Source organism: Scyliorhinus torazame, chromosome 13 (assembly GCF_047496885.1).
Source record: "Scyliorhinus torazame isolate Kashiwa2021f chromosome 13, sScyTor2.1, whole genome shotgun sequence".
Lineage (NCBI taxonomy): Eukaryota > Metazoa > Chordata > Chondrichthyes > Carcharhiniformes > Scyliorhinidae > Scyliorhinus > Scyliorhinus torazame.
Genome location: NC_092719.1, coordinates 79292483 through 79316234, shown reverse-complemented (window position 1 = coordinate 79316234; position 23752 = coordinate 79292483). Strand labels below are relative to the sequence as shown.

The 23752-nt window shown below is 60.4% G+C and overlaps 1 protein-coding gene across 6 annotated transcripts in view; it reads right to left on the bottom strand.

The window, feature by feature from the left end:
* Positions 1 to 23752, bottom strand: part of rassf8b (Ras association domain family member 8b) — a 206342-nt gene that overhangs the window by 8097 nt on the left and 174493 nt on the right. For 5 of the 6 annotated variants that reach the window (XM_072471846.1, XM_072471844.1, XM_072471847.1 and 2 more), the window contains one exon: positions 9900 to 10041. The exons of the other annotated variant lie outside the window; for it this stretch is intronic. In XM_072471846.1, coding sequence (XP_072327947.1) covers positions 9900 to 10041 — 142 coding nt within the window. The remainder of the gene's footprint in view (positions 1 to 9899; positions 10042 to 23752) is intronic. 6 annotated transcript variants of the gene reach the window in all.

The window sequence follows — 23752 nt, the reverse complement described above, 5'->3', positions numbered from 1 at the left end:
TGCTGTCACCCTGAGCGTGCCATCACTGAGGTTGCGGCACTCCCTGTCTGGAGTAAAGTCCGGCTTACGTGAATCAGAGTCGACGTTTGGTTGCTCCCCATCTGGAGTCTTGTCTGTTTTAACTGAGTCAGTGTTGGTTTGTTGATGCTCCCCGTCCGGAGTCTTATCAGGTTCACTGTAGTCAGCTGAGATTTCTTGAAGCTGCATGTCTGGAGTCGGAACATGCAGGAATGCATTGACCTGTGGAGAGGTTCGAGCAAATGAGGAAGTGTCATGGTGTCATCGGAGTCACCAGTGGTCTCACAGTGATCATCGAGTGCCTCTGTACACACTAGCCGAGATCTGTCACTTTGCACATCTTGCATGCGAAGTGGGATGCTGTCGTCACTCATCTCACATACCGTGGGTAGAGCCTCAGTAGCTGCTTGTTGTTCACCTGGGTTGGGTAAATTGTCAGTCTTCATCTGGTGGTGCAAACAATGTGGGTGGACTGTCATTGTCTTGCTGCTGTCCTTCATTTGGGCTTGGACTGTCATCATCGCTTTGTTCTTCACTGTAGCATGATAGACCGTCATGGTCGTCCTGCTGTGCACTGGAGAGTGGTAGACTGTCATAGCCTTCTTGCTGTTTACTTGAGCATGGCAGACTTGCATCATCAGCTGCTAGTTGGTCAGAGGAGGTTGCTAGACCCTCATGGTCTTGTTCCTGCAAGGACTGCGCTCTGGAGTCCTGTGTTGCTTCTATCGTGGAGGCTGTCCATGAGCTCACTGCGGAGGCTTGTGACACTGGAGTCACGTCTTGTGTGTGCAAGGACTGCGCTCTGGAGTCTTGTGTTTCTTCTATCGTGGAGTCTGTCCACGAGCTCGCTGCGGAGGCTTGTGACACTGGACTTACGTCTTGTGTGTTCAAGGACTGCGCGTCGGAGTCTTGCATTTCTTCTATTGTGGAGTCTGTCCACGAGCTCGCTGTGGAGGCTTGTGACACTGGAGTCACTTCTTGTTCATGCAAGGACTGCGGCGTGGAGTCTTGCGTGTCTTCTTTCGTAGATTCGGGAACCCTGAGTGGTGCGTGGACGACGCTCTGTGTGGCAGCAGGCCGCTCTCTGGGTGCTTGTACCGCTCTCTGTCTCTTGGTTTCTGGCCGCAGCCTCATCCTACACTCAGGAGTTGGGATGTCATATCTGCTGGGCTGAAGATCCTCAAATCCGAAGAACGAATCCGCGTCTGCGTCGGATTCAATACGGGGATCGCCAGTGTGCAACATGTCTAGTTGCGGTTCAGATTTGGTACTGGGGTAGCCTCCCAAGGTGAAAGGTTCGCCGAGTCGTAGTTTTCTAGGACCATTTCATCACTGTTTGCGTCGGAGCTGGCATGGGCTCGCGAGGTCCAGAGAAAATGCAAAGGTCGGTATCGAAGTATTCAAGGTCGGAATCATCGGTTTAGGCATAGGTAACTGCTTGTTGCAGGGTTCTTCGGAGGTTAATTTCATTTCCTGGTTCAATTTGAGGCATTGTGCTGTCATTCCAGGTGAAAGAAGGTTGTTTTACAGCTTTAAAAGATTTTTGCTTTGATTTGGGACGTTTCCCCTTTAAATAGGCGTGGTCCGGGGCCTTTGACATCATGACGCATGTGACGTAGCGTGAAAGGAAGCAAATGCGCAGATCGCGGTTCCTTTACCGGGGGCCATTTTCGTGATTGTGCATGCGCGGCATCTCGCAACTGCGCAAGTTCAGTCCCTTTAGAAAGATGGCCGCCGATCAAAATTGTTCTCTGCTCCGGGATCTCATCCTCGTGGTGAGTACTGGTGCTTCTCTCACCTTTTCTTGCTGGTTGGAGTGTGTTTTCCTCACAATATTTGCCAAATTTGTCCAGAACTGCCTGGAAGTCGCTCCTGTTTTGCCCCTTGGAGAATTTGAATTTTTAAAAGATTTCCTCTGCTCTGGCACCGGCGATGGTGAGCAGAAGCTCTGTTTTTTCAGGATCGGCCAGGTCATCTAGTTCGGCTGCTACCAGGAAGATTTCAAACCTTTTCCGGAATGCCCGCCAGTTTTCGCGGAGATCGCCGTAGCACTGGAGCCGCTGCGGAACCCGAATCTCGAACATCTTGCCTGGGTATCGTTGCTGGTTGTCACTGTATGCTGAGGTATGGCTATATGGATTGAAACAGTTCACTCCTGGTATCATGATGTGTTATGTTGTAGGTGTAACATAAGCGGCTTCCTTGTGGTGCACTTGACAAAGAAAGGTTCAGACGTGGAGATAACTTCAACACGTTTATTAAACTATTTACACTTCTATTACTCGGGTTCGACACTACTGCTAATCCTACTATAGCTACCCAGACTGACTAACCAGTTGCTGCAATCCACGTGGTGGGTGTAATATTGAATCAACCCTGTGTCTCTATTCACTGACCGTCTCCACTAGAAAGAGGCTGATAATGTGTGTGGTGTCCTTTATATATGGGTTGGTGTAATGCCCCCCTGTGGTCGTGTCAGCTCCTTGTGTATCGTGAATGTCTATTGGTCGTGTCCTATCTATCTGATCTATTGGTTAAGTGTGTGTGTGTGATGTTTCTGGTGCTCCCTCTAGTGTCTAGCTAGCCTACATGCATTTACATTGATGCACATCACCACAGCCACGATACGCACCGGCTGTTGGGGGGAGGGGGAGGGTGTGTGTGTGTAAATAAATCCAAATGGGTCTCAATGACCCATTTACATCCATTAGCGGGCCCGGTGCCCTATGCTGCGGCCTTCCATGATTCTCCGGTCCCCGCGGCCGAGAATCAAGTGGACGCGGATCACTTGTGGTCTCAGCAATCCTGAACCTCACGTGGTGGACCTCACAGTAGGCTAAGGGGGCAATGGGTGCCCCCTTGGCCCATCGGGTAGTCCGACACATGACAACGCTGGTAAAAACCATCTGAGTGCTTTTGAGGGTACCCCCCCCTCCACGCCCGGGATCCCTGCAATAGTGGGAACCCTCACAGGGACCCCCTGCCTAAAGCAATCCCCTCCACAGACCCCCCTGCCCATACAGACAACCCCCCCACCCTCCAAAAAGGGACTCCAGTCTGGGAGCTAGAGAGCAGTCTGATGTATTCTATTACTTCCTTGATGATGAAGGCACACATAGAACACAAAGATGTAGTTGCTGCAAGTATTTATTCTCAGTGGTAACTGTGCATTTCTATGTACAAACTATTCATTTTCTGTTACTGAAGTATGTCCTCTTGTGTATCCTGCTACCAAGTGTCTGGCTCCCGTCCGCCCTGTGATATATATATATATATATATATCTGTCCCAGTCTGGTTCCAGCTGGTGGAGGTCAGAGCTGTCCCTACATGTATTGGTCAGTGTCTATATACAGTGGCGCTATTATATACAAATATATACATTGGTACAACTATGTACAATTATACATAGATATGCCTATACACGGGGCAGCACGGTAGCATAGTGGTTAGCACAGTCGCTTCACAGCTCCAGGGTCCCAGGTTTGATTCTCGGCTGGGTCACTGTCTGTGCGGAGTCTGCATGTTCTCCCCATGTCTGCGTGGGTTTCCTCCGGGTGCTCCGGTTTCCTCCCACAGTCCAAAGATGTGCAGGTTAGGTAGATTGGCCATGCTAAATTGCCCTTAGTGTCCAAAAAAAATGTTAAGTGGGGTTACTGGGTTACAGGGATAGGGTAGACGCGTGGGCTTCAGTAGGGTGCTCTTTGTAAGGGCTGGTGCAGACTCGATGGGCCAAATGGCCTCCTTCTGCACTGTAAATTCTATGATTCTATACGCATATCACCACATCCCCCTTCCTTTGGAGAAATGTTTTAAGCATCCTGATTTACAATCACATTTCTGCTTTAAAAAAAAAGAGAAGTGTTCAGTCTATCAGGCTTCTGCCGCACTGTGGACGACTGCCTGTATACACTCTGGGCTAGTGAACGTGCCCCATCTGCACCAATCACCGATCCTTCCCCCCGCACCAACACAGACGCATCAATCACCCAGGGTGTGCTGGCTCTGCTGCGCCCATTTCACTCTTGGGGGTGTATTCAGACTCGAGCACAAAAGGTCGCTGCACCTCGAGTAGGGCTCTTCGGTTTTGGCACAGAAATGAGCCATCCTCGGATAGCACCCTATACGAGTGTGGACCCGCTTGCTGGACAACTGTTGCTAGTCTTGTCCACTCTCCGCCATTGGGATTCTCGACTCTGACTATTTACAGAGGCTGGAGTGCCCTTGCAGATCTGTCATATGCCACCTTCTGTTTGTGCTTCTGTAGGACGAGCTTCGTCTGGAGTTTTCGATCTACTGTGGGGGCTACCATGGAGGGCAGGGTTGTCCGCAGCTGCCTGGTCATCAACAGCTGTGCTGGTGACAGGCCATTTACCAGTGGGGCTGATCGGTAGCTGAGCAGGGCAAGGGACATGTCTTCCCCTCTGTCTAACGCTTTCATGAGCAGCTGTTCATTTATGTGAACGCTCTTCTCCGCCTTCCCTTTCGACTGTTGATAGAGCAGGCTCGATGTGGTGTGTTTGAAATAATACAGGCGAGCAAACGAGGGCCTTTCATAATTGCTGAAGCAAGGGCGGCACGGTGGTGCAGTGGTTAGCACAGCTGCCTCACGGCGCTGAGGTCCCAGGTTCGATCCCGGCTCTGGGTCACTGTCCGTGTGGAGTTTGCACATTCTCCTCGTGTCTGCATGGGTTTCGCCCCCACACCCCAAAAATGTGCAAAGTAGGTGGATTAGTCACGCTAAATTGCCCCTTAATTGGAAAAAATAATTGGGTAATCTAAATTTTAAAAAAAATAATAATAATTGCTGAAGCAGGGACCATTGCCCAACATTACAATAGATGGTGTGTCATGCCGGGCAAAGATCGATTTTATCTGCTCTACCACACAGCCACCTATCGCGTTGGGCAACTGCGTCACCTCAGGGTAGTTAGAAAACTAACGGATGACAACCAGGAAGTCTCTCCCTTGAAAGTGGAACAGGTCCATCCTGACCTTGTACCATGGGCTGGCAAACAATGTCTTCCACCTGCATGGGTTTTTCCTGCAGCAGAAATTTTGACAGGTATCACACTGCTCCACCATGCTGGCTATGTCCTGGGTGACGCCAGGCCAGTATACCATCTCGTTGCATTTTTCATTGTCCAAATGTCCTTCGTGCAACTTTTTTAGCATAAGTGGTTGTAGCGAATGGGGGAAGACGATCCTGTGCTGCCTTAGAAGTAAACCATCCAACTCACTGAGGCCGAAGCAAATGTTGTAGTAGGCGGGGCAGGAGCCTTTTGGCCACCCCTCCTTTAGACACCTGGTTACCTTTTGAAGCACCAGATCCTTGGCCATTTCTGCCTTGATGAGCTTCGATTTCTCATCCGATATCGGTAGTGACACAGCCACCATGTTGACATGTACGTGAACTTCGTCCCCCGCCCCCGGACAGAATCCATTTACGGATGCAGCTCTTGAGAGTGTGCCAGCGACAGCCAGAAATTTGCCTGGTGTGTAGATGAAGTTGAGGTCATACCACTGAAACCATCATGAGCCCATACACATAATCGTGTCCCAGGCATTTCCTCTCGATTTGTGCATACCTGCGCTCTTTTCCTGTCGTGGCCCTCAAGGCAATGCTACCGGCAGCCAATCCCCATTCGCACACTGTTCGCACTCCGCTCTGATCCTATCTTGAGAGGTGTCCGTGGAAATTTGTGTCTCTTTAGCTAGGTCGAAAAAGGCCAGCACGGGCGGCGTTGTTGGGGAGACAGAGCGGTCTCCATTCCTGCTCATGTTTAGGCGACCACTGGAAAATCACATTCTTCTTAATGGAGTCCCTGAGCTGGGATGTCTTGGAGACCTTTCCCTCGCTCGGTGGAGGCAAGGTTGGGAATGAATTTTCCAACGAAGTTGATCATACCTAGAATTCGCAATACACCCTTTTTTATCCATGGGGTTCGGCATGTTAATGATGGCCTTGATTTTCTCTTCGTCTGGCTGCACCCCATTTGATGATATTCTGTCGCTTAGAAACGTGATGGCATCTACACCAACTTGGCATTTTGCCCAAATAAGTTGGAGGCCATTTTTGCTGACCCTTTGGAGCACTTGAAAGAGCCTTGCATCATGCTCCTCACACGTGGACCCCCAGATTATGATGTCGTCAACATAAACACGGACACCTGGCAACCCTTCCACTATGTGCTCCACGGCCCGATTAAATATTTCCAAAGCAAAGATGATTCCGAAGGGTATCCGCTGAAAACAGTACTGACCAAAGGGCATGTTGAAAATGTAGTCTTGTGCATTCCTCATCAAGCTTGAGCTGCCAGAAACCCTGCGATGCATCAGCTTGCTGATGAAGCATGTCGCCCAGCCATCGTGCAAGCAATTTCCTCCTCTTTGGGATGGGATAGTGCTCTCTTTTGATGCTCACATTGAGGTCCTTGGGGTCTATGCAAATTCTCATGTGCCCGTTCCGTTTCTTCACACATACCATCGAGTTCAGCCAGTCCACGGGCTCTTCAATGCACCTGATGAGAACCAGGGTTGTCATCCACTGCAGCTCGGCCTTGAGTTTCTCCCTCAGTGGGGCAGGAACCTGTCTGGACGCATGCAGCACCGGTCTCGTGTCCTCCTTCAGTTGTATACAGTAGGTGAATGGTAGGGTGCCAAACCCCTGAAATACCTCCGGATGTGTCCTAGAAATGATCTCCATTGAGGCGCATTGGGAAGGCTCCATGCATTCTGCAGCATACACCATTCTGACTAGCCCTAGCTGTTCACAGGCCTGCACACCAATGAGTGATTCACGTTCCGTCGCTATTACGGAGAATCGTATCTTGTGAGGTACCTACTTAATGGTGATAACCAGCTCGCATTCTCCCACAGTCGCGATCCCACGCTCATTGTAGTCGTTGGGAATTAAACCTGCCAGATCAATTTGCGGTGCTAACATTAGCTGCTGCACCACCAAGAACGGAATCAGGTTGGCTCCCGCTCCCGTTGTGTGTTCGGCTGCAGACAATTGCACTCAAAATGGCCGCCCTCATCGAGATCACATTTGTTTCTTAACTGCGTCTCAGCATTTGTGGCACCAGAATCATTTCTCAGGTCGGTATCAACATTGACTGCTGAAGGCCCCGATCCGCTGTACAGAGAGCTCATCTGCATAGCACATCCTGCTGGCGGCATCCAGCGCGAGGTTATGTTCCTTTAACAGCTGTTCACTCAGCGCACCATTTGAGATCCCATATACGTTTTGGTCTCAGATCATTGAGGATTGCAACTGTCCAAAATTGCATGACTGGGCCTTTAAGCGCAGATCCATCGCAAAGCTGTCAAAGGATTCCTCGTCTTTCTTGGCGCGGGATCGGAACACGTATTGTTCAAAAGTTTCATTGCTTTTCGGGGAGCAGTGGCAGTCGAAGCATTGAATCACTTCCCCGTAGCGCTGCTCACCTTTCTCAAATCCGAACGAATTGTACAGTTGAAGTGCTTGAAACCCTGCCTTGTTACCAGCAAAGCAACGCGCCTTTCATCAGGCAACGCCTGTAGGCCACGGACCAAAAGAAAGAGTTCAAGCTGCTGTTTAAAACCGCGCCAGTTTGGGTCCAGATTGCCCGAGACCTGAAACCGGTGGGGTACCTTCAACCCATCCATCTCGCACTTCACTGTACTGTGTTGTGTGGAGTCGCAGCTCCTTGGATCACCAGGTTGGCGGACCGGCGGGGTACCTTCAACCCATCCATCTCACACTTCACCGTCCTGTGTTACGTGGAGTCGCAGCTCCTTGGATCACCAGGTTGGCGGAGCGGTCGTTTGTCTGGCTCCTTCTGCCGCATGGCTTGTCTTGCTGCGATTACTTTGAGTTCTTCAGCACGTCTGGTACCATGTTGTATTATGTTACATCCTTGATGATGAAGGTACACATAGAACACGAAGATGTAGTTGCTACAAGTATTTATTCTTAATGGTAACCGTGCATTCCCATGTACAAACAATTCCGTCTCCATTACTGATATCTGTCCTCTTGTCTGTCCTGCTACCAAATGTCTGGCTCCCGTCCATTCTGTGATATATATATATCTGTCCCGGTCTGGTTCCACCTGCTGGCAGGAGGTCATAGCTGTCCCTACATGTATTGGTCAGTGTCTATATACAGTGGCACTATTATATATAAATTGGTACAACTATATACAATTATACATAAATATGCCTATACGCATACCACCACACAGTCCAGACAGGGGCAGTGGGAAGCATATTAGATGTAATACTTGCCTTGCAGCTCGTGTTCATTCCTCAAAGGAAAGCTTCAGTAGTCTAAGTGGCGAAACCCCAACATTTGTAAACAATAACCACATCAAAGAGATGAAAGTGCATTCCAAGCAGTAAGTGCATTCCAATCACTCAAAAAACTGTGATTTCATTGCACTTACCTCTCTTTGATACAGACAATCGGGGCTTGGGTCATTGGGCTCTGGGCCGGGTAGTACCCTGGCACCCCAATGCCACCCAGGCACCCGCGGTACTGGCACCCAGGTTAAATCGCGGCCACAGATTCTAAAAGTCAAGGTGTAGTAAATGTATCGACACAGAACCTTATCATGAAGGTCTCAGTTGGTAACTCCAACTTCTAACTTAGAAGGTTCCCTGTTCAAGCCCCGACTCCAGGACTTGATCTCCAAGGAAGAAGCAGTCATGGTGTGCCTAGCGAGCAGCTATGGAATCCCAACAGTGCTGAAAGAGACTATTGGGCCCATCGAGCCTGCACCGACCCTCCGAAAGAGCACTCCACCCAGGCCCTACCCCACCGCCCCATCCCCAGAACCCCACCTAACCTGCACATGTCTGGACACTATGGGGCAAATTTAGCATGGCCAATCATCCTAATCTACATACCTTTGGACTGTGGGCGGAAACAGGAGCACCCGTAGGAAACCCGCGCAGACACGGCGAGAACGTGCAAACTCCACACAGACAAGGTCGGGTCCCTGGCGCTGTGAGGCAGTAGGGCTAAACACAGTGCCGCCCGCCAACCTTCAAATCCTCTTCATTCTTCCAGGGAGTGCGATGATACAAAATGAACAAGCAAGACCACCGGCTGAGTTTGTTATTTGGACTCTACACCGCAGGTAGGAGATACAGTCTGGGAAGAGAGCGAGAGGGTGCAGCACAGATTCACTCCCAAGTACGAGAAAATAAAAAGACACGGATAGATAAAAAACTGGAGACTGTTTTTACTGAAGGAGAGGATGATAAGCAGGGATTTGCTGAAGGTATTTGATATGACGATAGATGGGACAAAACGGAAAGAAACAAAATGTGTCCTGCCTCGAACAAGGGCTGTGGATTAAATGTAAAAGATTTAGGCAGGAGAACCAGACAACTGTTTTACACACACAGGGGCTGGATTCGCTGCTACCCCAGCCACTGGCGGGGATTCTGTCTTCCCGCCTCTTGTCAATGGGATTTCCCTTGGATGTCACCCCCACGCTGCTGGCGGGAAAAATGAATCGCAAGGACCGGAGGATTCCAGCCAAAGCTACACGGCTAACATTCTGAACCAGAGTTAGTGATTGAAACTGAGCAGGTCAATATTTAACAGGGAGTTCGACAAATGGTTGAAGGAAGGATAAACGGGAAATGAAATGAAAATCACTTATTGTCACAAGCAGGCTTCAAATGAAGTTACTGCGAAAAGCCCCTAGTCGCCACATTCCGGCGCCTGTTCGGGGAGGCTGGTACGGGAAGTGGTAACAGGGCAAGTACATGGGGGTTGGAGACCTGCTCATGTGGAAGACAGACAACAACATGGGCTGCTTAGGCCAAAGGATCGGATTCAGTGCCAGAATTATAGCAAAAATGAGCCAAATCACAAGCAAAGCATCACCTTTCTCTTGGGGCGGAGGCAGTTCCTCATCAGTGGGTTCAGCAGGCAGCACCGTGACCTTGGTTCCAGTCTGCTGGATGAATTGTTGGAGATTTACTTGCCTTAGCTCCTTCGTTAACTGCTCCAGCTCCAGCTCTCTCTCCTGTTGGGACATGTGAGGTTTGCACAGGTTGGGAACATGTGGAAACAAACCAACCATCTTGGCCAATTCCAAACCCTGGCTGGACGCCTCACTTACAAACCAAACGGTATGCTGCCAGCAAGCAAAATGATCCTAGTTTCAAATTTACCTTCAAAGAGAGCTTAAACTGGTGATTTTCAAAAAGGGCCTTTTGCAAAATACTGATGAGGATTACACTCTGGAATATCTGAATAATATATGACGTGTACATTTAGGATCTGTACAGTGCAGGAGGAGGCCATTTGGTCCATCGAGTCTGCACTGGCCCTCCAAAAGAGCGCCCTTTCTAGGTCCATTCCCTGACCTTATTGCCTTAACCCCACCTAACCTGCACATCTTTGGACTGTGGGAGGAAACCGGAGCACCCGGAGGGAACCCACGCAGACATGGGGAGAATGTACAAACTCCACACAGACAGTGACCCAAGCCGGAATCGAACCCGGGTCCCTGGGGCTGTGAGGCAGCAGTGCTAACCGTGCTCTTTACAAACTATTAATTCTGCTGTCACTGTTTTAGTGTTAACATTTACAATTGAAAATTGCTCTGTCCACATTCCCCCAAGTAATTTTGCCTGGTCAGTGGCCCGTGGTTTAGTTAACGATTCTGGCCACTAGGCAGCGCTCTCCTTCACCTCTGTACATTTAAAGACGGCTCATTCATCAAATTATTTCGGGAAGTGCACAAGAGATCCAAATGCTCATTGAATTCGTATTCAATATTTCCAAACAGAATATCTGAGGAAGGTGGTGAGATTGAGAGTAGGTGAATATAATCCAACAAAAGGAGGAGGTCAGGTTGTGTTCCAATAAACAGCGCAGTGAAATCCAGGTCATTCCAATACTTCATGTATTCACTTCATAAAACATCAAGATGGAAATTACACAAAGATGTAAATTATATGAATGTGTGGAAGTGAGTGTTTTTGTTAAAGTTGCCGACAGTGGGCAGGCACCGATTCCTGATTAGATCATTACTCTGTTAAACACTTTACTGGATTTTAAACAGCACCCAACCAACAACCAACCAGGAGCATTTTGCCACTACTGTCTGACTTTAATGTTTAATATATTAAAAACTGCACAGAATGCACATCACAGCCAGCCGGCTGGTCGGTGCTTCACTAGAGGGATGGGGTGGTCAGGGCGGGTGGATTGGACGAAAAGCAGCAAGCGGAGGAAAAGCACCGAGCGGAGGAAAGGCACCGAGCACCGAGCGGGGGAAAGGGACCGAGCGGGGGAAAGGCACCGAGCGGGGGAAAGGCACCGAGCACCGAGCGGGGGAAAGGCACCGAGCGGGGGAAAGGCACCGAGCGCGGGAAAGGCACCGAGCACCGAGCGGGGGAAAGGCACCGAGCGGGGGAAAGGCACCGAGCGGGGGAAAGGCACCGAGCACCGAGCGGGGGAAAGGCACCGAGCGGGGGAAAGGCACCGAGCGCGGGAAAGGCACCGAGCACCGAGCACCGAGCGGAGGAAAGGCACCGAGCGGAGGAAAGGCACCGAGCACCGAGCGGGGGAAAGGCACCGAGCGGGGGAAAGGCACCGAGCGGGGGAAAGGCACCGAGCGGGGGAAAGGCACCGAGCGGGGGAAAGGCACCGAGCGCGGGAAAGGCACCGAGCATCGAGCGGGGGAAATGCACCGAGCACCAAGCGGGGGAAAGGCACCGAGCACCAAGCGGGGGAAAGGCACCGAGCGGGGGAAAGGCACCGAGCACCAAGCGGGGGAAAGGCACCGAGCGGGGGAAAGGCACCGAGTGGGGGAAAGGCACCGAGCATCGAGCGGGGGAAATGCACCGAGCGGGGGAAAGGCACCGAGCGGGGGAAAGGCACCGAGCGGGGGAAAGGCACCGAGCACCAAGCGGGGGAAAGGCACCGAGCGGGGGAAAGGCACCGAGCGGGGGAAAGGCACCGAGCGGGGGAAAGGCACCGAGCACCGAGCGGGGGAAAGGCACCGAGCGGGGGAAAGGCACCGAGCGGGGGAAAGGCACCGAGCGGGGGAAAGGCACCGAGCACCGAGAGGGGGAAAGGCACCGAGTGGGGGAAAGGCACCGAGCACCAAGCGGGGGAAAGGCACCGAGCACCGAGAGGGGGAAAGGCACCGAGTGGGGGAAAGGCACCGAGTGGGGGAAAGGCACCGAGCACCAAGCGGGGGAAAGGCACCGAGCATCGAGCGGGGGAAATGCACCGAGCGGGGGAAAGGCACCGAGCGGGGGAAAGGCACCGAGCGGGGGAAAGGCACCGAGCGGGGGAAAGGCACCGAGCGGGGGAAAGGCACCGAGCGGGGGAAAGGCACTGAGCACCGAGCGGGGGAAAGGCACCGAGCACCGAGCGGGGGAAAGGCACCGAGCACCGAGCGGGGAAAAGGCACCGAGCACCGAGCGGGGGAAAGGCACCGAGCACCGAGCGGGGAAAAGGCACCGAGCACCGAGCGGGGAAAAGGCACCGAGCACCGAGCGGGGAAAAGGCACCGAGCACCGAGCGGGGGAAAGGCACCGAGCACCGAGCGGGGGAAAGGCACCGAGCACCGAGCGGGGAAAAGGCACCGAGCACCGAGCGGGGGAAAGGCACCGAGCGGGGGAAAGGCACCGAGCGGGGAAAAGGCACCGAGCGGGGGAAAGGCACCGAGCACCGAGCGGGGGAAAGGCACCGAGCGGGGGAAAGGCACCGAGCGGGGGAAAGGCACCGAGCACCGAGCGGGGAAAAGGCACCGAGCACCGAGCGGGGAAAAGGCACCGAGCACCGAGCGGGGGAAAGGCACCGAGCGGGGGAAAGGCACCGAGCACCGAGCGGGGGAAAGGCACCGAGCGGGGGAAAGGCACCGAGCGGGGGAAAGGCACCGAGCACCGAGCGGGGGAAAGGCACCGAGCGGGGGAAAGGCACCGAGCACCGAGCGGGGGAAAGGCACCGAGCACCGAGCGGGGGAAAGGCACCGAGCGGGGGAAAGGCACCGAGCACCGAGCGGGGGAAAGGCACCGAGCACCGAGCGGGGGAAAGGCACCGAGCACCGAGCGGGGGAAAGACACCGAACACCGAGCGGGGAAAACGCACCGAGCGGGGAAAAGGCACCGAGCACCGAGCGGGGGAAAGGCACCGAGCACCGAGCGGGGAAAAGGCACCGAGCACCGAGCGGGGGAAAGGCACCGAGCGGGGGAAAGGCACCGAGCACCGAGCGGGGAAAAGGCACCGAACACCGAGCGGGGAAAAGGCACCGAGCACCGAGCGGGGAAAAGGCACCGAGCACCGAGCGGGGAAAAGGCACCGAGCACCGAGCGGGGAAAAGGCACCGAGCACCGAGCGGGGGAAAGGCACCGAGCGGGGGAAAGGCACCGAGCACCGAGCGGGGGAAAGGCACCGAGCGGGGGAAAGGCACCGAGCGGGGGAAAGGCACCGAGCACCGAGCGGGGGAAAGGCACCGAGCGGGGGAAAGGCACCGAGCGGGGGAAAGGCACCGAGCACCGAGCGGGGGAAAGGCACCGAGCACCGAGCGGGGGAAAGGCACCGAGCGGGGGAAAGGCACCGAGCGGGGGAAAGGCACCGAGCACCGAGCGGGGGAAAGGCACCGAGCGGGGGAAAGGCACCGAGCACCGAGCGGGGGAAAGGCACCGAGCGGGGGAAAGGCACCGAGCGGGGGAAAGGCACCGAGCACCGAGCGGGGGAAAGGCACCGAGCACCGAGCGGGGGAAAGGCACCGAGCACCGAGCGGGGGAAAGGCACCGAGCACCGAGCGGGGAAAAGGCACCGAACACCGAGCGGGGAAAAGGCACCGAGCACCGAGCGGGGAAAAGGCACCGAGCACCGAGCGGGGAAAAGGCACCGAGCACCGAGCGGGGAAAGGCACAGAGCGGGGGGAAGGCACCGAGCACCGAGCGGGGGAAAGGCACCGAGCACCGAGCGGGGAAAAGGCACCGAGCACCGAGCGGGGAAAAGGCACCGAGCACCGAGCGGGGAAAGGCACCGAGCGGGGGGAAGGCACCGAGCACCAAGCGGGGGAAAGGCACCGAGCACCGAGCGGGGGAAAGGCACCGAGCGGGGGGAAGGCACCGAGCGGGGGAAAGGCACCGAGCACCGAGCGGGGGAAAGGCACCGAGCGGGGGAAAGGCACCGAGCGGGGGAAAGGCACCGAGCGGGGGAAAGGCACATAGCACCGAGCGGGGGAAAGGCACCGAGCGGGGGAAAGGCACAGAGCACCGAGCGGGGGAAAGGCACCGAGCGGGGGAAAGGCACAGAGCACCGAGCGGGGGAAAGGCACCGAGCGGGGGAAAGGCACCGAGCACCGAGCGGGGGAAAGGCACCGAGCGGGGGAAAGGCACCGAGCACCGAGTGGGGGAAAGGCACCGAGCGGGGGAAAGGCACCGAGCGGGGGAAAGGCACCGAGCGGGGGAAAGGCACCGAGCACCGAGTGGGGGAAAGGCACCGAGCACCGAGTGGGGGAAAGGCACCGAGTGGGGGAAAGGCACCGAGCGGGGGAAAGGCACCGAGCACCGAGTGGGGGAAAGGCACCGAGCACCGAGTGGGGGAAAGGCACCGAGTGGGGGAAAGGCACCGAGCGGGGGAAAGGCACCGAGCACCGAGTGGGGGAAAGGCACCGAGCACCGAGTGGGGGAAAGGCACCGAGCACCGAGTGGGGGAAAGGCACCGAGCGGGGGAAAGGCACCGAGCACTGAGTGGGGGAAAGGCACCGAGCGGGGGAAAGGCACCGAGCACCGAGTGGGGGAAAGGCACCAAGCGGGGGAAAGGCACCAAGCACCGAGCGGGGGAAAGGCACCGAGCACCGAGCGGGGAAAAGGCACCGAGCACCGAGCGGGGAAAAGGCACCGAGCACCGAGCGGGGAAAAGGCACCGAGCACCGAGCGGGGGAAAGGCACCGAGCACCGAGCGGGGGAAAGGCACCGAGCGGGGAAAAGGCACCGAGCACCGAGCGGGGGAAAGGCACCGAGCACCGAGCGGGGAAAAGGCACCGAGCACCGAGCGGGGAAAAGGCACCGAGCACCGAGCGGGGGAAAGGCACCGAGCACCGAGCGGGGGAAAGGCACCGAGCGGGGAAAAGGCACCGAGCACCGAGCGGGGGAAAGGCACCGAGCACCGAGCGGGGAAAAGGCACCGAACACCGAGCGGGGAAAAGGCACCGAGCACGGAAAAGGCACCGAGCACCGAGCGGGGAAAAGGCACCGAGCACCGAGCGGGGGAAAGGCACCGAGCACCGAGCGGGGGAAAGGCACCGAGCGGGGGAAAGGCACCGAGCACCGAGCGGGGGAAAGGCACCGAGCGGGGGAAAGGCACCGAGTGGGGGAAAGGCACCGAGCACCGAGCGGGGGAAAGGCACCGAGCGGGGGAAAGGCACCGAGCACCGAGCGGGGGAAAGGCACCGAGCACAGAGCAGGGGAAAGGCACCGAGCACCGAGCGGGGGAAAGACACCGAACACCGAGCGGGGAAAAGGCACCGAGCACCGAGCGGGGAAAAGGCACCGAGCACCGAGCGGGGGAAAGGCACCGAGCGGGGGAAAGGCACCGAGCACCGAGCGGGGAAAAGGCACCGAGCACCGAGCGGGGGAAAGGCACCGAGCGGGGGAAAGGCACCGAGCACCGAGCGGGGAAAAGGCACCGAACACCGAGCGGGGAAAAGGCACCGAGCACCGAGCGGGGAAAAGGCACCGAGCACCGAGCGGGGAAAAGGCACCGAGCACCGAGCGGGGGAAAGGCACCGAGCGGGGGAAAGGCACCGAGCACCGAGCGGGGGAAAGGCACCGAGCGGGGGAAAGGCACCGAGCGGGGGAAAGGCACCGAGCACCGAGCGGGGGAAAGGCACCGAGCACCGAGCGGGGGAAAGGCACCGAGCGGGGGAAAGGCACCGAGCACCGAGCGGGGGAAAGGCACCGAGCGGGGGAAAGGCACCGAGCACCGAGCGGGGGAAAGGCACCGAGCACCGAGCGGGGGAAAGGCACCGAGCGGGGGAAAGGCACCGAGCGGGGGAAAGGCACCGAGCACCGAGCGGGGGAAAGGCACCAAGCACCGAGCGGGGGAAAGGCACCGAGCGGGGGAAAGGCACCGAGCGGGGGAAAGGCACCGAGCACCGAGCGGGGGAAAGGCACCGAGCGGGGGAAAGGCACCGAGTACCGAGCGGGGGAAAGGCACCGAGCGGGGGAAAGGCACCGAGCGGGGGAAAGGCACCGAGCGGGGGAAAGGCACCGAGCACCGAGCGGGGGAAAGGCACCGAGCACCGAGCGGGGGAAAGGCACCGAGCACCGAGCGGGGAAAAGGCACCGAACACCGAGCGGGGAAAAGGCACCGAGCACCGAGCGAGGGAAAGGCACCGAGCGGGGGAAAGGCACCGAGCACCGAGCGGGGGAAAGGCACCGAGCACCGAGCGGGGGAAAGGCACCGAGCACCGAGCGGGGAAAAGGCACCGAACACCGAGCGGGGAAAAGGCACCGAGCACCGAGCGGGGAAAAGGCACCGAGCGGGGGAAAGGCACCGAGCGGGGGGAAGGCACCGAGCACCGAGCGGGGGAAAGGCACCGAGCACCAAGCGGGAGAAAGGCACCGAGCACCAAGCGGGGGAAAGGCACCGAGCACCGAGCGGGGGAAAGGCACCGAGCGGGGGAAAGGCACCGAGCACCGAGCGGGGGAAAGGCACCGAGCACCGAGCGGGGGAAAGGCACCAAGCGGGGGAAAGGCACAGAGCACCGAGCGGGGGAAAGGCACCGAGCGGGGGAAAGGCACCGAGCACCGAGCGGGGGAAAGGCACCGAGCACCGAGTGGTGGAAAGGCACCGAGCGGGGGAAAGGCACCGAGCACCGAGTGGGGGAAAGGCACCGAGCGGGGGAAAGGCACCGAGCGGGGGAAAGGCACCGAGCGGGGGAAAGGCACCGAGCGGGGGAAAGGCACCGAGCACCGAGTGGGGGAAAGGCACCGAGCACCGAGCGGTGGAAAGGCACCGAGCACCGAGTGGGGGAAAGGCACCGAGCGGGGGAAAGGCACCGAGCACCGAGCGGGGGAAAGGCACCGAGCACCGAGTGCGGGAAAGGCACCGAGCACCGAGCGGGGGAAAGGCACCGAGCACCGAGTGGGGGAAAGGCACCGAGCGGGGGAAAGGCACCGAGCACCGAGCGAGGGAAAGGCACCGAGCACCGAGTGGGGGAAAGGCACCGAGCGGGGGAAAGGCACCGAGCACCGAGTGGGGGAAAGGCACCGAGCGGGGGAAAGGCACCGAGCACCGAGCGGGGGAAAGGCACCGAGCGGGGGAAAGGCACCGAGCACCGAGTGGGGGAAAGGCACCGAGCGGGGGAAAGGCACCGAGCACCGAGCGGGGGAAAGGCACCGAGCACCGAGTGGGGGAAAGGCACCGAGCGGGGGAAAGGCACCGAGCACCGAGTGGGGGGAAAGGCACCGAGCAGGGGAAAGGCACCGAGCGGGGGAAAGGCACCGAGAGGGGGAAAGGCACCGAGCACCGAGCGGGGGAAAGGCACCGAGCGGGGGAAAGGCACCGAGAGGGGGAAAGGCACCGAGCACCGAGCGGGGGAAAGGAACCGAGCGGGGGAAAGGCACCGAGCACCGAGCGGGGGAAAGGCACCGAGCGGGGGAAAGGCACCGAGCGGGGGAAAGGCACCGAGAGGGGGAAAGGCACCGAGCACCGAGCGGGGGAAAGGCACCGAGCGGGGGAAAGGCACCGAGCGGGGGAAAGGCACCGAGCAGCGAGCGGGGGAAAGGCACCGAGCACCGAGCGGGGGAAAGGCACCGAGCGGGGGAAAGGCACCGAGCGGGGGAAAGGCACCGAGCACCGAGCGGGGGAAAGGCACCGAGCACCGAGCGGGGGAAAGGCACCGAGAGGGGGAAAGGCACCGAGCGGGGGAAAGGAACCGAGCGGGGGAAAGGCACCGAGCGGGGGAAAGGCACCGAGCGGAGGAAAGGCACCGAGCGGGGGAAAGGCACCGAGCACCGAGCGGGGGAAAGGCACCGAGCACCGAGCGGGGGAAAGGCACCGAGCGGAGGAAAGGCACCGAGCACCGAGTGGGGGAAAGGCACCAAGCGGGGGAAAGGCACTGAGCACCGAGCGGAGGAAAGGCACCGAGCGGGGGAAAGGCACCGAGCGGAGGAAAGGCACCGAGCACCGAGCGGGGGAAAGGCACCGAGCGGGGGAAAGGCACTGAGCACCGAGCGGGGGAAAGGCACCGAGCGGAGGAAAGGCACCGAGCACCGAGCGGGGGAAAGGCACCGAGCACCGAGCGGGGGAAAGGCACTGAGCACCGAGCGGAGGAAAGGCACCGAGCACCGAGCGGAGGAAAGGCACCGAGCGGGGGAAAGGCACCGAGCACAGAGCGGGGGAAAGGCACCGAGCGGGGGAAAGGCACCGAGCGGGGGAAAGGCACCGAGCACCGAGCGGAGGAAAGGCACCGAGCGGGGGAAAGGCACCGAGCGGGGGAAAGGCACCGAGCACCGAGCGGGGGAAAGGCACCGAGCGGGGAAAGGCACCGAGCACCGAGCGGGGGAAAGGCACCGAGCACCGAGCGGGGGAAAGGCACCGAGCACCGAGCGGGGAAAAGGCACCGAGCGGGGGAAAAGCACCGAGCGGGGGAAAGGCACCGAGCACCGAGCGGGGGAAAGGCACCGAGCACCGAGCGGGGGAAAGGCACCGAGCACCGAGCGGGGGAAAAGCACCGAGCGGGGGAAAGGCACCGAGCACCGAGCGGAGGAAAGGCACCGAGCGGGGGAAAAGCACCGAGCGGGGAAAGGCACCGAGCACCGAGCGGGGGAAAGGCACCGAGCGGGGGAAAGGCACCGAGCACCAAGCGGGGGAAAGGCACCGAGCGGGGGAAAGGCACCGAGCACCGAGCGGGGGAAAGGCACCGAGCGGGGGAAAGGCACCGAGCACCGAGCGGAGGAAAGGCACCGAGCGGGGGAAAGGCACCGAGCACCCAGCGGAGGAAAGGCACCGAGCACCGAGCGGAGGAAAGGCACCGAGCACCGAGCGGGGGAAAGGCACCGAGCACCGAGCGGGGGAAAGGCACCGAGCACCGAGCGGAGGAAAGGCACCGAGCACCGAGCGGGGGAAAGGCACCGAGCACCGAGCGGGGGAAAGGCACTGAGCACCGAGCGGAGGAAAGGCACCGAGCACCGAGCGGAGGAAAGGCACTGAGCACCGAGCGGGGGAAAGGCACCGAGCGGGGGAAAGGCACCGAGCACCGAGCGGGGGAAAGGCACCGAGCACCGAGCGGGGGAAAGGCACCGAGCACCGAGCGGGGGAAAAGCACCGAGCGGGGGAAAGGCACCGAGCACCGAGCGGGGGAAAAGCACCGAGCGGGGGAAAGGCACCGAGCGGGGGAAAGGCACCGAGCACCGAGCGGGGGAAAGGCACCGAGCACCGAGCGGGGGAAAGGCACCGAGCACCGAGCGGGGGAAAGGCACCGAGCACCGAGCGGGGGAAAGGCACCGAGCGGGGGAAAGGCACCGAGCACCGAGCGGGGGAAAGGCACCGAGCACCGAGCGGGGGAAAGGCACCGAGCACCGAGCGGGGGAAAAGCACCGAGCGGGGGAAAGGCACCGAGCACCGAGCGGGGGAAAAGCACCGAGCGGGGGAAAGGCACCGAGCGGGGGAAAGGCACCGAGCACCGAGCGGGGGAAAGGCACCGAGCACCGAGCGGGGGAAAGGCACCGAGCACCGAGCGGGGGAAAAGCACCGAGCGGGGGAAAGGCACCGAGCACCGAGCGGAGGAAAGGCACCGAGCGGGGGAAAAGCACCGAGCGGGGAAAGGCACCGAGCACCGAGCGGGGGAAAGGCACCGAGCGGGGGAAAGGCACCGAGCACCAAGCGGGGGAAAGGCACCGAGCGGGGGAAAGGCACCGAGCACCGAGCGGGGGAAAGGCACCGAGCGGGGGAAAGGCACCGAGCACCGAGCGGAGGAAAGGCACCGAGCGGGGGAAAGGCACCGAGCACCCAGCGGAGGAAAGGCACCGAGCACCGAGCGGAGGAAAGGCACCGAGCACCGAGCGGGGGAAAGGCACCGAGCACCGAGCGGGGGAAAGGCACCGAGCACCGAGCGGAGGAAAGGCACCGAGCACCGAGCGGGGGAAAGGCACCGAGCACCGAGCGGGGGAAAGGCACTGAGCACCGAGCGGAGGAAAGGCACCGAGCACCGAGCGGAGGAAAGGCACTGAGCACCGAGCGGGGGAAAGGCACCGAGCGGGGGAAAGGCACCGAGCACCGAGCGGGGGAAAGGCACCGAGCACCGAGCGGGGGAAAGGCACCGAGCACCGAGCGGGGGAAAAGCACCGAGCGGGGGAAAGGCACCGAGCACCGAGCGGGGGAAAAGCACCGAGCGGGGGAAAGGCACCGAGCGGGGGAAAGGCACCGAGCACCGAGCGGGGGAAAGGCACCGAGCGCCGAGCGGGGGAAAGGCACCGAGCACCGAGCGGGGGAAAGGCACCGAGCACCGAGCGGGGGAAAGGCACCGAGCGGGGGAAAGGCACCGAGCACCGAGCGGGGGAAAGGCACCGAGCACCGAGCGGGGGAAAGGCACCGAGCACCGAGCGGGGGAAAAGCACCGAGCGGGGGAAAGGCACCGAGCACCGAGCGGGGGAAAAGCACCGAGCGGGGGAAAGGCACCGAGCGGGGGAAAGGCACCGAGCGGGGGAAAGGCACCGAGCACCGAGCGGGGGAAAGGCACCGAGCGGGGGAAAGGCACCGAGCGGGGGAAAGGCACCGAGCGGGGGAAAGGCACCGAGCGGGGGAAAGGAACCGAGCGGGGGAAAGGAACCGAACACCGGGCGGGGAAAGGCACCGAGCACCGAGCGGGGGAAAGGCACCGAGCAGGGGAAAGGCACCGAACACCGAGCGGGGAAAGGCACCGAGCACCGAGCGGGGGAAAGGCACCGAGCGGGGGAAAGGCACCGAGCACCGAGCGGGGGAAAGGCACCGAGCGGGGGAAAGGCACCGAGCGGGGGAAAGGCACCGAGCGGGGGAAAGGCACCGAGCACCGAGCGGGGGAAAGGCACCGAGCACCGAGCGGGGGAAAGGCACCGAGCACCGAGCGGGGGAAAGGAACCGAGCACCGAGCGGGGGAAAGGCACCGAGCACCGAGCGGGGGAAAGGCACCGAGCACCGAGCGGGGGAAAGGCACCGAGCACCGAGCGGGGGAAAGGCACCGAGCGGGGGAAAGGCACCGAGCGGGGGAAAGGCACCGAGCGGGGGAAAGGCACCGAGCGGGGGAAAGGAACCGAGCACCGAGCGGGGGAAAAGCACCGAGCGGGGGAAAGGCACCGAGCGGGGGAAAAGCACCGAGCGGGGGAAAGGCACCGAGCGGGGGAAAGGCACCGAGCGGGGGAAAGGCACCGAGCGGGGGAAAGGCACCGAGCACCGAGCGGGGGAAAGGCACCGAGCGGGGGAAAGGCACCGAGCACCGAGCGGGGGAAAGGCACCGAGCGGGGGAAAGGCACCGAGCGGGGGAAAGGCACCGAGCGGGGGAAAGGCACCGAGCACCGAGCGGGGGAAAGGCACCGAGCACCGAGCGGGGGAAAGGCACCGAGCGGGGGAAAGGCACCGAGCGGGGGAAAGGCACCGAGCGGGGGAAAGGCACCGAGCACCGAGCGGGGGAAAGGCACTGAGTGGGGGAAAGGCACCGAGCACCGAGCGGGGGAAAGGCACCGAGTGGGGGAAAGGCACCGAGCACCGAGCGGGGGAAAGGCACCGAGCACCGAGCGGGGGAAAGGCACCGAGCGGGGGAAAGGCACCGAGCGGGGGAAAGGCACCGAGCACCGAGCGGGGGAAAGGCACCGAGCACCGAGCGGGGGAAAGGCACCGAGCGGGGGAAAGGCACCGAGCACCGAGCGGGGGAAAGGCACAGAGCACCGAGCGGGCGAAAGGCACCGAGCGGGCGAAAGGCACCGAGCGGGGGAAAGGCACCGAGCACCGAGCGGGGGAAAGGCACCGAGCGGGGGAAAGGCACCGAGCACCGAGCGGGGGAAAGGCACCGAGCGGGGGAAAGGCACCGAGCACCAAGCGGGGGAAAGGCACCGAGCACCGAGCGGGGCAAAGGCACCGAACACCGAGCGGGGGAAAGGCAACGAGCGGGGGAAAGGCACCGAGCACCGAGCGGGCGAAAGGCACCGAGCACCGAGCGGGGGAAAGGCACCGAGCACCGAGCAGGGGAAAGGCACCGAGCACCGAGCGGGGGAAAGGCACCGAACGGGGGAAAGGCACCGAGCGGGGGAAAGGAACCGAGCGCCGAGCGGGGGAAAGGAACCGAGCGGGGGAAAGGCACCGAGCACCGAGCGGGGGAAAGGCACCGAGCGGGGGAAAGGCACCGAGCGCCGAGCGGGGGAAAGGAACCGAGCGGGGGAAAGGCACCGAGCGGGGGAAAGGCACCGAGCGGGGGAAAGGCACCGAGCGGGGGAAAGGCACCGAGCGGGGGAAAGGCACCGAGCGGGGGAAAGGCACCGAGCGCCGAGCGGGGGAAAGGCACCGAGCACCGAGCGGGGGAAAGGTACCGAGCACCGAGCGGGGGAAAGGCACCGAGCGGGGGAAAGGCACCGAGCACCGAACGGGGAAAAGGCACCGAGCACCGAGCGGGGAAAAGGCACCGAGCACCGAGCGGGGGAAAGGCACCGAGCACCGAGCGGGGGAAAGGCACCGAGCACCAAGCGGGGAAAAGGCACCGAGCACCGAGCGGGGCAAAGGCACCGAACACCGAGCGGGGGAAAGGCACCGAGCGGGGGAAAGGCACCGAGCACCGAGCGGGGCAAAGGCACCGAACACCGAGCGGGGGAAAGGCACCGAGCGGGGGAAAGGCACCGAGCACCGAGCGGGGGAAAGGCACCGAGTGGGGGAAAGGCACCGAGCACCGAGCGGGGGAAAGGAACCGAGCGGGGGAAAGGCACCGAGCGGGGGAAAGGCACCGAGCGGGGGAAAGGCACCGAGCGGGGGAAAGGCACCGAGCGGGGGAAAGGCACCGAGCGGGGGAAAGGCACCGAGCGGGGGAAAAGCACCGAGCGGGGGAAAAGCACCGAGCGGGGGAAAGGCACCGAGCGCCGAGCGGGGGAAAGGCACCGAGCGCCGAGCGGGGGAAAGGCACCGAACACCGAGCGGGGGAAAGGCACCGAACACCGAGCGGGGGAAAGGCACCGAGCGGGGGAAAGGCACCGAGCGGGGGAAAGGCACCGAGCACCGAGAGGGGGAAAGGCACCGAGCGGGGGAAAGGCACCGAGCGGGGGAAAGGCACCGAGCGGGGGAAAGGCACCGAGCACCGAGCGGGGGAAAGGTACCGAACACCGAGCGGGGGAAAGGCACCGAGCAGGGGAAAGGCACCGAGCGGGGAAAAGGCACCGAGCACCGAGCGGGGGAAAGGCACCGAGCGGGGAAAAGGCACCGAGCACCGAGCGGGGGAAAGGCACCGAGCGGGGGAAAGGCACCGAGCACCGAGCGGGGGAACGGCACCGAGCACCGAGCGGGGGAAAGGCACCGAGCACCGAGCGGGGGAAAGGCACCGAGCACCGAGCGGGGGAAAGGCACCGAGCGGCGGAAAGGCACCGAGCACCGAGCGGGGCAAAGGCACCGAACACCGAGAGGGGGAAAGGCACCGAGCGGCGGAAAGGCACAGAGTGGGGGAAAGGCACCGAGCACCGAGCGGGGGAAAGGCACCGAGCGGGGGAAAGGCACAGAGCGGGGGAAAGGAACCGAGCACCGAG